The 13236-nt window shown below is 46.8% G+C and overlaps 1 protein-coding gene across 2 annotated transcripts in view; it reads left to right on the top strand.

Annotated features, from left to right (window-relative positions):
* CLPB (caseinolytic mitochondrial matrix peptidase chaperone subunit B) overlaps positions 1-13236 on the top strand; it is a 143190-nt gene that overhangs the window by 17093 nt on the left and 112861 nt on the right. For both annotated transcript variants that reach the window (XM_049619377.1, XM_049619386.1), the window contains exon 3: positions 12374-12460. In XM_049619377.1, the coding sequence (XP_049475334.1) occupies positions 12374-12460 (87 nt within the window). The remainder of the gene's footprint in view (positions 1-12373; positions 12461-13236) is intronic.

Here is a 13236-nt window from a genome sequence, read left to right as displayed (position 1 = left end):
CACAAAGTTTTGGTGCCCTTTCTGAATTACAGTGTGGCATGACCACAGTTGTGAGGAACAGGGCAGTCATCCCTTTTGTCAGAGATTTTATGCTTCTATTAATATAGCCTGAGCTTGCACTAGCTTTTTTGGTAGCCGTGTTGTGCTCCTAGATTCTGTAAGCTTGCAGTCAGCCCAGCCTGCTGAGAACCAGGGCTTCCTGTACTTCTTTAACCTTTTGATTAGATTTGTTTACCAAACTTGTTTTAGCCTAAAGGCAAGACCACTTTTAAAGTATCGTATTGCCATGTATTGCTACATGAGTATGAAAGTAGTGCTGCTAACGTGGAGATTACCGTGAGGAAGAAGGGATGGATTGGGCCTTTCTCATCTTGAGTCTAGGAGAAGAGGGTCTCTTCAATGGGAGAAGGTTCTAGAAAGCAGAACTAATCAAAGGGTATCTCCATCCTTCAGATCCCTCCTTTCCGTTTAAGTCTTTTCCTTCTTTGTCATTTTTTGTCAGTTGATTAGTCCCATCAGATTCCTGTGGTGTGCTGGCCCCAGGCTAAATGTGGGAAAGGAGGGAAGAAATGGGATATGTGCCCTGGAAGGCAGTGTGGTTCAGTAGGGAGAGGTCCCAGTCCCAAGCTGCCACTTACTGGCTAGTCATCTTAAGCAAGTCCTTAACTAGTCACAAGATCAGATGAGATCACGTCAGGTGCCTGATACATAGTAGGCTGCTCAAGAAGTGTGAGTTCTTTTGACGTCACCATTCAAGAGCTCTCCACATGAGGAGCCAAGTATGTTGTGTGCTCACTGACCCTGAGTGAGCAGAGCTCTCAGAGCACCTGCGATACTTAAAGCATTTATTTGTGTACTTGTCCCATTTCCGCAACCTCACTTCAGATGGGAGCTGCTTGTGGACAAGGTCCATGTCTGATTCATATCTGTACACTTAGTGCCCAGCACAGAGCCTGACTTGGAGAAGATGCTACCTAAGTTTTGTTACTGGAATGAACCTGAATTAATGTAGGCCAGTCTTTGCCTCCACCTGTCTAGGGAGTCAGGTATTGTGACTGACTTTGCACAGTCCAGTATTTACTGAAAAGCATGGGGTTCTGGAGCTTGGCACTGGTGGCTCAAGTGCCAGCCCTGTTGGAGAAGTCTGAATCACTTCTGTGTCTCACTGCCATATTGTGACAAGCTATCTGGCAACCAGCCAGCTGCCCAGCTAGAGTCCTACTGTAGTGCCAGTAGGTGGCGCCGGTGGCCCTTTCCCACACTTCAGCTACCTAGACCGGCATTTCCATCTTGTCACCAAGTTACCAGGGCAGCTGTTGACTGGGACATACCCTATAGCCCTGGGCAGAGGTACCCAGATAAGGGTGCCCTGGGCCACCCTCTCCTCCTTATAGCCTTGTATTGTTGCTTTTCATGTTTTATTGCGTCCCAGCCTTAACACACACTGCTTGGGGAAACAGGGATGTTTCCTTAAGAGGTTTCGAGGAGGGGCACCCAGGTGGCTCAGTCGGTTAAGCGTCCGACTTCAGCTCAGGTCATGATCTCCCAGTCTGTGAGTTTGAGCCCCACATCAGGCTCTGTGCTGACAGCTCAGATCCTGGAGCCTGCTTCAGATTCTGTGTCTCCCTCTCTCTGCCCCTCCTCTGCTCATGCTCTGTCTCTGTCTCTGTCTCAAAAATAAATAAAAACATTAAAAAAAAAAATTTAAGGGGCGCCTGGGTGGCTCAGTCGGTTGAGTGTCCTGCTTCGGCTCAGGTCATGATCTTGTGGTCTGTGAGTTCAAGCCCTGCGTTGGGCTCTGTGCCAGCTCAGAGCCTGGAGCCTACTTCCAATTCTGTGTCTCCCTCTCTCTCTCTGCCCCTCCCCCGCTCGTGCTCTGTCTCTCTCTGTGTCAAAAATAAATAAACATTAAAAAAAATAATAAAAATAAAATTTAAAAGAGGATCCCAGGAGATCATTGGGGGAATCTGTGCTTCTGCCTATCCTTTCTGGTGCAACTCATGTCTCTGCCTCCAGGAAGTTGTCCCTGTGGTTCTGTTGCTCTGACCTACCCTCACACAACACCTTCTCCAGGGTCCTTGCTTGTATTTTAGCTGTTTGCCAGGTGTGGAGCTGAACAGTGAATGCCTTGAAGGACTCAGTGGAACTCAGCTCAGAGTTCTGTAATAACCAGTCTCATGGAAAGTTTGTGGAATGAATGGATGAATAATAGGAAATGGGTTCCTCAAAAAATCGTTACCCAAACTGAAAGACGTTCTACAAACAAATTAGCCTTCCTCTGTAAAAGTGTCAGAACTAAGAAAATCAAAGAAAGGCCCAGCAACTATTCTAGTGAAGGGAAACTGAAGACACTTGCAATGCCTGGTTCTAATATTGATCCTGGCTTACATCTGGATTACAGAGGGAAATTTCTATAAAGGACATTATTGGGATAATTGATGAAATTTGAATATTAGATAAAAACATTTTATCCATGCTACGTGTTCCAAATTTGGTCATTATTGGTTAGTGGTTATGAAAGAGAATGACCTTGTACTTAGAAATATGTGCTGAAGTATTTGGGAGTAAAGGGGCACATAATGTCTGAAACTAACTCTCATATGGTCCAGGAAAAAAAATAGAGAAAAGGAGAGGCGCTTGGGTGGCTCAGTTAGTTAAGTGGCCAACTTTGGCGCAGGTCGTGATCTTGCAGTTTGTGAGTTTGGGCTCCACATTGGGCTCTGTGCTGACAGCACAGAGCCTGGAACCTGCTTCAGATTCTGTGTCTCCCTCTTTCTCTGTCCCTTCCCCACTCGCGCTGTATGTCTTTCTCTCAAAAATAAATAAATATTTTTAAAAATTTAAAAAATAGAGAAAAGGAATGGCTAAGCACAGGAGGCAAAATGTAACGAGAATCTGAGTGGAGGATGGATCTGAGTTTTTTTGTCCTATTTTTGTAACTGTTCTGTAAGCTTGAAATCATTTCAAAATAAAGTTTAAAAAAATCTGTGAGGGGCACCTGGGTGGCTCAGTTGGTTAAGTGTTCAACTCTTGATTTTGGTTCAGGTCATTATCTCATGGTTTGTGAGATCAAGCCCTGCATCAGGCTCTGCACTGACAGCATGGAGCCTACTTGGGATTCTCTCCTCTCTCTCTGCTCCTCCCCTCCTCAAAATAAATAAATAAACTTAAAAAAATCTGTGCACTTTAATGTGTGTCAAGTTTCTGCTTGAAACAGGGAGATGGTACAAAGAATGGTCACCCAGCATCGGACTTCATTCCATTTCATCTAGTACTATTCAGTGAGGGTCTGATCCAGCTCCTGTGCTGTGTGCTTTTGAACAAATGAAAACTTGTGGTAATGACAACTAACATTTGCAAAATGTAAGTGCTTTTGCATATGGTATTTCCTTTGCTCAAGCTCAGCACCCTTGTTAAGTAGGTCTGGCAGGCTGATAAGGTTAAGGTGACTGACTGAGGTTCAGAGAGGTTAACGTGACCTGCTATAGTCATGCAGCCTGGAAGAGACACATGCAGGTTCATATCCAAATTAGTCTAGTCTGAGGCTGATGCTTTCTGGACCTCCACATCTGTATCTGTACAAGGAAGGATTGGACTGATTAATCTCTGCCGATCATTTATTATGTCTAGAAATTTTAAAACTTTATATGATAGGAAATAACTAGTCAGGAAGCTTACAGGCACATTCTACACGTTTGTTGTAAGTGCTGCATAAGTGCCTGCCCTTCTCCCTCTCTGCCCACCTGCTTGCCTTTGGAGCAGTTTGGGTATGGCAGTGATGGGGTGAGCCATATTCCTGGCAGAAAGAGCAACTAGAGAGTTTCCTAGAGGAAGGGTCCCATGCAGGGCCTTAAAGGAGAATGCTTTGTTCAAGTAGCAAATGCAGAAGATGCTAGAGAGGCCTCATGTCTGTGAAGTTAGAGCACCAGGATCCTACCTAAAGTCCACTGGCCCAGGCTGAGTTCTGAGAACAGCCTTCTTCCTCCCTAGCCCTGCCCCTCTCAGCCCAGGCTTACTGGGTAGATAAGGCGCAGATGGAGGCTGTGTGTGTGGATTCTAGCCCCAGGCGCCTTGCCTCTGTTCAGACAGCCTGGCCTGGTGCTGTTATTACTGTAAACAGGACCTTCTGCGAGGCTCCAGCCAGAGTCCTGTTGCCCAGATAGTGATCATGATTGAGTCTGCATGGCTCACTGCTTCCAGGCCTCTGATGCAGGTGGGCCAGGGCTCCCTACCCTTCAGCCCCCCTTCCCAGCTGCAGCTGAGAGCCAGTTAATGTGAAGGATCCGGAAATCAGTTGGAACAATGCACGATTGAAGTTCAGTGGCCGCTTTGTATTGATTGGTTGTAAAGAAAGAGGAAGAAAAATCATGTGGTACCTCCCTCCCCTGAGTAGAAGAGCTGGTTAGCCAGAACAACTCAAAACTGCCCCCATATCCCTGTCTGGGACTGTCTCCCTCCTACAGACAGCAGCCGGAGGAGTTGTCTTTTCTTTGGAAGTCTTGCTGATGCCTGTGTCTGTCAGGAATCCACTTCTCAAATTTTGACGTTATACGTAATTAGAATCCTAAGATTGTAGAACTGGCAGGGACTTGAGAAATCATTGAATTCATGTCCCCTATTTTACCACACAGAAAAGTGAGGCCCAGAGAGACTGATTTATCCAGGATCACACAGCTAGTTACTGAGAGAGCCATGACTAGAATCCATGGCCTCTAGCCCCAGGCCTGCATCTGAAGTATCCCAAGCCCTGAGCCTGAGAAGCCACACCCACATACTCCCACATATACACACAGGAGCCTAAGTTCTTTGAAGAAGACAGGCCTAACCAATATATAACAGGTAACTTCCAACATAAGACAGGTATTGGTGAGAGATATATGTCAGGAAATGCTATATACATGTACTCATTCATTCAGCCCCTGAGCCTTGAGAGAGTGGCTGTGGTGCCAGCACAAGGAGTGAAGAGACAGGAGGGTCATGCTGACTGGAGGAGGGGGTGGGGGGACAAGGAAACTGATGTGTTTGGGGAGCCTGGGTGGCTTAGTCGGTTGAGTGTCTGACTTCAGCTCAGGTCATGATCTCATGGTATGTGGGTTCGAGCCCTGCATCAAGGCTTTGTGCTGACAGCTCAGAGCCTGGAGCCTACTTCTGATTCTGTTTCCCTTTCTCTCTTCCCCTCCCCCACCCGTGCTCGCGGGCGCGCGCGCTCTCTCTCTCTCTCTCTCTCTCTCTCTCTCTGCCTCCCTCAAAAATAAACATTAAAAAAAAAAAAAAGGAAACCGATGTGCGATATAGGTTAGCTAGCATAGGCCAATGAGGCAGCATCAAGGCAGTCTTAGGGAAGGCTTCTTGGAGAAAAAAAGGGTAAGGGGCTTTTTCCCCCTAAGAAAGTTTTGTTTAAAAAAGAAAAGCAATAGTATGTTCATTGTTGCCAAAACAACAATAAAACTTAAAAGAATACAGAAGCACTCACAGCAGGAAGGGAAAGTTTAATACCCCCCACCCCCTTTCCCCCTTAACTGTTTCATGTTTGGTCCATAGCCTTCAGATCTCTCCTGGATTCCTGATATATCGGAGCAGCTTTGTTGTCCCCCTTGATTTGTTACTCTCCTATGGAAATCTTTATTTACTTACTATTTATTTATTTATTTAATTTATTTTTAATATAATTTATTGTCGAATTGGTTTCCATACAACACCCAGTGCTCATCCCAACAAGTGCCCTCCTCCCTGCTCATCATCCACTTTCCCCTCTCCCTCACCCCCCATCTACTCTTAGTTTGTTCTCAGTCCTTAAGAGTCTCTTATGGTTTGCCTCCTTTCCTATGGAAATCTTTTTTTTTTTTAATTTTTTTTAACGTTTATTTAATATATTATTGAGAGAGAGAGAGAGACAGAGCATGAGTGGGGGGGGGGGGGCAGAGAGAGAGGGAGACAGAATCCGAAGCAGGCTCCAGGCTCTGAGCTGTCAGCACAGAGCCTGATGTGGGGCTCGAACCCACAAACCAGGAGATCATGACCTGAGCTGAAGTAGGACGCTTAACCTACTGAGCCACCCAGGCGCCCCCCTATGGAGATCTTTAGGTCTTGGGCCAGGGTGCCCTTTTCTACTGCTGGCCCTTGCCTGGGGATTTGAGACTGCTTATTTATCATTTCACAGAAAATTTTGAGCACTTATGTTCCAAGTTCTGTGTACACCTTTCACATATCCTGGTTTACTCTTGTTAACTTCCTTACAATGGGGTAGATACTAATTGGGAAATGATAATAGTACAGGCCGTTGTTCTCTTTGTCCAGTGCTTTATTTTTATTGCATGTCCGGTATTTTTACATATTTTGCATCATTGTTTCTTCATGGTACCCCTGTGTGACTTACGGAGTAGGGCCGCTGGGGTCCTCCATTTTTTTAACAGATGTGGAAACAGGCTTGTAGAGCAGTAGCTGTCACTCAGATGAGGGGACCAAGTGAAGTTCAGAGAGGCTAGGTCATGCATTCATTCACTGCTACCCACCCAGTAATGCTGGAGCATGCATGTGGACCAAGTCTATCCTGGTAATTCCCCTGCTCCACCCTACTTCCTGAGAGCTGTGTGAGATCTGGGGTTCAACTCCTGACCGCTAGTGTGGCCTCCTTCCTGTCTGCTGCCCTGGGCCACCCCCAATTAGTGTCACCCACCACTGCTGTGCCAGGCAGGAGAGACCTAGTTCATTACGGAAGGGCCTTCCACAAGTCTGGACGGAGCCCAGAAAGGCCTGCAGTGCCCAACTCCTGGACAGAGGCTGCTCTGCCCTGAGTGGCAACCTGCATTAAGCATTCCACTCATCATCTCAGGGATGATGGAATCCTAACCTTTTCGGAGACACCGTGCTCTGTCACAAGCATTGCTCTTTTTAAAAGAGATTAATTCACTTGCCGCATTTTGTCCGTTGGTGAAAATCACAGGGGAGAGCAGGGGTGGCTTTCTCAGGCCTCAGAGGCCCTTTCAGCCACTCTCAGCAGGCAGCCACCCGCAAGCCCAGCTGGCCCGAAACTTTGAAATGACTGCCTACTGGGCATTCACTTGCAAAGGAACAAAATGAAATGGAGGAGACCTGGGTGTGTGAAATCCTAACTTTGAGCACAGAGGGGAAGTGGGGGAGGGGCCCCAGCCAGCTTTGAAGGAGGAAAAGTTGTTTGTAGCTGGGTTCACTTGTGATGGTTTGTAATGTTGGTACTGGTCCTGCCTTGAGTCACCGAGTGCTACCACTCCTTATGGAGTGCTACCACGTGGTATCTCTTTTAATCCTTACAGCCACCTTGCACAATAGAGATTAATATCCCCCGTGCCACAGCTAGTAAGTGAGAGAGCGCCCTTGGACTCCAGGGTCATTGCTTTTTTCGTTACATCTGAGCCCCCAGAAGGCTGCAAAGAATGGTGCTCAGGCAGGATGCTGTGCAGGGCTCAAAAGCTGGAGTGTCGCTGAAGAACACCAAGATTTGCCTCCTAGGAATGAGTCTTCCAAGTTGGTGGAGCCCTTTCCTTCAGAATTCAGTGTCCCCTCCTGAAACCTGTAAGAGCCTATGAGGAGGCTAAAGCTTGGGATGAGATACCTTCCGTAGCTTGTTAGAGTAGGAGGCGCCAGCCCTGGAACTAGAGCCCAGGCTGCCTGACTGCTCTCTGCTCTTTTGGCTCTGTTCATTGACAGGATAGCAAGTTTAGAGAAGCCCTCTTTTCCAGCAGTCCTCCTCTTAGAAGAAAACCCTGCATTGTACAGAAAAAAGATAAGCCCTAAATGCTGATGGCCATGTAACAAGTAGCTGAAAATTGTTGCTAATCAGAGACATGCAAACTAAAACAATAATGTGAGATCCCTTTACACCTATTGGGCTTGCAGTCAGTAGGAAGCTGGCAACTGCCAAGTGTTGGCTGGGAGAGCAGGACACAGGAACATCCTGAAACCCAGGGATCTCACTGCAAGTACATGCCTCAGAAATACTCCTACTGGTCCAAAAGGGCACATGTTCTTGTTCTTTTTGTTTGTTTGTTTGTTTTGTTTAATGTTTATTTATTTTTGATAGAGAGCAGGAGAGGGCCAGAGAGAGAGAGGGAGATAGAGAATTCCAAGCAGGCTTCACACTGTCAGCGCAAAGCTTGACACAGGGCTCGAACTCCGAAACCGTGAGATCGTGACCTGAGGCGAAATCAAGAGTCAGATACTTAGCCAGCTGAGCCACCCAGGCCCCCCACAAGAGGATGTTCTTTGAGCATTACTTTTGGTGGCTGGGAGATGGAGACTGCCTCAGTAGGTATCTCTGGGAGAGCAGAGAAGGAAAAAATCAGGTGAATGTGCCATTGAGAATTATATAGCAATTTTAAAAAATGGAATTATTGTATACTTGGTGGTGTGAGTTAATCTTAAAATGTATTATTTGTGAAAAAAAGTAATAAATACAACACGTGTGTGTGTGTACATATATAAAGAGAAAACACTGCTTGGCTCAGGCTTTGGAAAGTAAGAACCTCTGTCTTGTCTCCTTCCCAGGAGCCAGCATGCAGCTGGGCACAGAGTAGGTATGTACACATGTTTGTTGAATAAATGAAGAGAGGAGTGCCCGGAGCCAAGCTGAATGAATTACCCAGTCATCCTGTGTGACCCTGTCTTAGAATCCCTGGGTATTGGCCAACCTGCCACTGCCAGCGTCAGACTACAACACTTCGTTCCATGAAAGAGGTGGAAGTAGGGTAAGGTGGCAGGTGGAAGCCACCCTGTATCGAACACCTGCTATGTGCCAGGTACTGGGCTAGGATCCCAGCAAATTAGAGGTTAGTGTCCCTATTTGATAGGTGAGAAAACTGAGACTCAGAGAATTGATTGGCCTAGGGTTATCTAGCTGGGCTAGAATGTGAATCCAGGTTTGATTTATTACAAAGTCCTTTTATTCATCCTTTTCATTACACCATACTCGGTCCTCAAGGGGCATGAGGAGAAGGCATCTCAGTCCTGTTTCTTCAGCCCTACTTCCAGATCAGAGCTGCTTCCAGAATTCTCAGGGCCCAGGCAGGGGAAAACGGCTCACTGTCCCACTGGAGACAGGAGGGATTCTGGCTGCACTGAGTTTTTCCTGGCCATGCCCCGCTTTCTCATTTTCCTGCCCTGACTTGTCTCCCTTGTCTATGTTACAACAGCTCCCAAACTGTCTTTTGTCCCCACTTTCTACTCTCTCCCCTTTCAGAGTCAGCTTGCTTAAGCTATCAGGTTAATTTTATAATTTCTTTTGCACAGAAACCTTCAGTGACAACCCTTTTGCCTGTGGTAACAGTCTTAAGGAATGCCAAATAGGTTTCTTCTCTGTTGCCGGCTTTAGCTGATCAATGATGCCTGATTAGAACGAGGGTTGAAAAGGATTCTGAGGCTTGTTCAAAGGCTCCACAGAAAACACTTCCGGGAGAGATTCATGATTTCTGACTTAGATGCAGGAGGCAGGACGGTAGCATGCATGCCAGGCATTTGTCAACTCTTGAAGTTGGGTTTGTAACCTAGGATCTTTTTTTGATTTCATGAAGACCTGTGAACTCCTGGACATTGAAAAAAAAAAATCTTTTTTTTGAGTACCTGTGCTCTTGTGCACTTTTCTGGAGAGAATCGTCAGCTTTGGTCATATTCTCAAAGAAGCCTATGTCTCAAAAGAGATTTACGCCCACTGCCTTGGCCCTGTGTCTTGACTTTAGAGGCTCTGTTGTAGGCCCTGCATACCTTGGCAGCTGCCTGTTTCTCTGCCAAGAACCGTCACCTGGATGGATCTACTTGATGATTTCCAAATATACCTTCCCATTGCTTCCCTGTGTCCTGATAGTGTCTTGTTCCTTTTGTCTTGACTGTTGCGCACTTCCTCCCTTGTCTCTAAACTGTTTCCATCCTTCAAGGCACAGTTCAGGCTTTTCCTTCAGAAACCTCTTTGATTTGCTTCGGCTGGTCTTGATTTTCTGGCCTTCTGTACTGAGGACCAGAGAAATGAAGCCATCCTATCAGAATCACAGGATCAGAACCCCAGGCTCTAAACTCTCATACCCATGCACTTTCCACAGCACCTGCTAAACCAGGGAAGGTTTTGTAAGTTAGGAAGGAGGTTTTGTGCAAAGAGATTTTTGTCTCACAGGGTTCTTACTCTCTTTAATATTCTTGGCCATAGAAAATTGTTCCTGCATAAAAAAGGCTTAACTCTGTGTGGTAAAGAGGCCCAGGAGTTTCACCGGAAGAAATCCTCCAAATTAGAGATCAGAGATGAGTGACTTCCCAATCTCCTCTTCAACACTCTTCCCTCAGATTTTGTGCCCAGTCATGCTGCCTTCTCTTCTGGGGGAGAGGCTTTAGCCTCTGCCTCATGCACTCCTTCCTCTTCTTTGACCTCATTTGTCGGGCTAACTCTCTGGCATCACATCCTCAGGAAGGGCTTCCAGGTCACTAAGACTGGGTTAGGTCTCCTGGGTGTGCACTTGTAGCCTGTGCTCCCCATTCACAGCCCTCCTCTGATGCATGCTTATGTCCTTGTTGGCCTGTCTTCTCTCCTGTGTCAGCACGGGCCAAGTGAATACATACTTGATACGGCTTTTCCTCCCAAGCCTTCATCACCTGCTTACTTCAGCAGCACAGAGCTTTTATTTGGCTTGGTCCAGAGGAGCAGTGACTGCAGATTGTGGCACAAGAATGGCACTAGGACTCAATTCTAAGCCTCCAGACTCTCTGCAGGTGCCCTTTCATTTGCTCCCCTCTAAAGAGTCCTCCAAACACCCTCCCACCCAGTCCTCATAAGCAGATCCTGCCTTGTTGGTGAATTGCTCTTGCCTTTTGGTCCCCCTCTCTCCTGGTCTCCTGTAGCACTTCTGGTGGAAGACTATACGCTGCAGGCTTTGATTTCCTGCTGTCCTGAGTCTTCCCTCCACAACTATGTCATTTGCTCTCTAGGGTACACCTGTGTCTTCTCACCCCCCATCCCAGAATCTAGCACAGGACCAGGCACGTATGGTGATTGCTAAAATCAGTTGAGTATCTTGTCTTCCATGTGCCATGGCGTCAGGTTCAGTTTGGAGGAAGGGTGGTGAGGCGAGAAGGGTTCCAGCTCTAGAGCCTTTATCAGCCTGAACTTCAGTCACTGATCACTCCTTAGCTAGCTTTGTGACCTTCAGCGAGTCATATCACCTCACTGAGCCTGTTACCTCATCCATGAGAAGAGGAGGTTAGCGTCAGTTCCTTAAGCATCTATGAAGAGCAAATGAGAGCAGGTGTGTCAAGTTCTGAAGGCAGTTCCTGCTTATAGTAGGTGTCCAGTAAGAGGTTGATTCTGTTTACTCCCTTCTCTCTGTCCACCCCCACATTGTAGAGCCCCCTGTTCCCAGGACCCGGAATTCAGGATTTTAGTGATATATATAAAACTGTGTTTGTTAGTTTATCCAGCAACTATTGAGCTCTTACTATGTGTTAGGCACTGGCATAGAGAGTCAGGCTTGTGTGGACTCTCCTAGAAACCTAATGTAGCATTTCTTTCTTTTTTTTTGGTAATGTTTATCTATTTTTGAGAGAGAGAGAGAGAGAGAGAGAGAGAGAGAGACAGACAGAGCACAATTGGGGGAGGGGCAGAGAGAGAGAGAGGGAGACACAGAATCTGAAGGAGGCTCCAGACTCTGAGCTGTTAGCTAGCACAGAGCTGCCGCAGGGCTCAAACTCATGAGCTGCGAGGTCATGACCTGAGTCAAAGTTGGAAGCTTAACCTACTGAGCTACTCAGGCACCCCAGTCTAGCATTTCTAGCATCTTTCCATGTTTCCTTGGGTTTGAGATTTTGAATTTCCAAATAACCACCATACAGAGAAACTTGAGTGTGATCCTTTTGCAAACTGGCACTTACCTAGATAAGCAGTGTCATTGGGCATTCAGTGCTAAGCATGGGGAAATTCTAAGGATGGGAAACAGATCTGTGGATTGGATGAGCTAAGGAAGCCTTCTCGGGGGACCTCTCAAGCCAGGATTGTATTCCATACCATGGAAGTAGGATTAGAATAGGCAAAGAATCAGGGAGAGAGCATTGGACCAAGGTAGTGGACCAAGGTAGTGGGAGTGTCAGGGTATTAAGATAGAGAAGGCACATTCTTTCCTCAGAAGGCTGGAAGGATAACAGCAGGGGTCAGACTGATTAAGGGAAGAAGGAGAGGGGTAGGGGATCCCTGGGAAGGGGGGGGGGGGGGAGACTGGCCAGAGGAGCTAGAGTGGGTACTTAGTTCTCAAAGGCCTCTGACTGTTTCCAGATTCATGTAGCCTCCCTATTTGTTGACTGTCTCATTTCTTCCACTCTTAAGTCCATGATATGCCATACACTGAAAATATTTCTCTCTTTCTAGGCTCTTGTCAGAAGGTGCAGATGTCAATGCAAGGCACAGACTTGGGTGGACAGCACTCATGGTGGCAGCCATCAGCCGAAACGACAGGTGAGAGATCTCCTTCCACACAGGGCTCCCTTAGCCAGATCCCTGCAGACCACATTCCAGAACCCTCTTCCACCCTTGCTTGTCTCCCTGCTGTTTTCTCCAGAGGCAGGGTGGTGGACTAAGGAGAAGGTCAGGTCTACACCTTGTGCAGTGGAAAGTATAGAAGATGTGGAGAGGGAAGAATATAACTCTGGATCCTAGCTCCATCTTTCATTGGCTTTGTGACATTAGGCATGTCATTTGCATTGTTGAAGTCACGAAATGTTTGGAAGTGTGTTAAGTGGTTGAAGGTACACATTTGAGTTACCTCCATGTTTTCTTATTCCACCATCTGTCCATGTGAGGAATCTGTAGTCACAGTAAGGGCCCCGCTAGGCTATTTCTTTGGAGGTTCTGATGGAAACTAGGGAAGGCCGGGGACATTCTCCCTCCCATTGGAGGCCGTGTTCTTTTCCTGCACGCTCCCCCATTTCCTCAAGGGATAGCTGTTTTGTAAAGACTGAAATAGTCCCCTGTGTGTAGAGAATTACTTCAGTTCTCACAACTGACACAAGATAGGTAGGTAGGTAGGTAGGTAGGTAGGTAGGTAGGTGGTGGATGGATGGATTTCTCATTTTGTAGCTGAGAAAACTGAAGCCCAAAGAGATAAGGTGATTTGTCTGAGATCACACAGACGAGTTAGAGCCTGGTCTGGCTGCCTACAAAGTTTGTGTGTTTTACTTTACCTCATTGCTGCCAGATCCTGGGCTAGTGCTGCATACTGCCTCTCCATCCCA

The sequence above is a fragment of the Panthera uncia genome, chromosome D1, assembly GCF_023721935.1.
Source record: "Panthera uncia isolate 11264 chromosome D1, Puncia_PCG_1.0, whole genome shotgun sequence".
NCBI lineage: Eukaryota > Metazoa > Chordata > Mammalia > Carnivora > Felidae > Panthera > Panthera uncia.
This window is presented reverse-complemented; position numbering and strand designations above follow the sequence as displayed.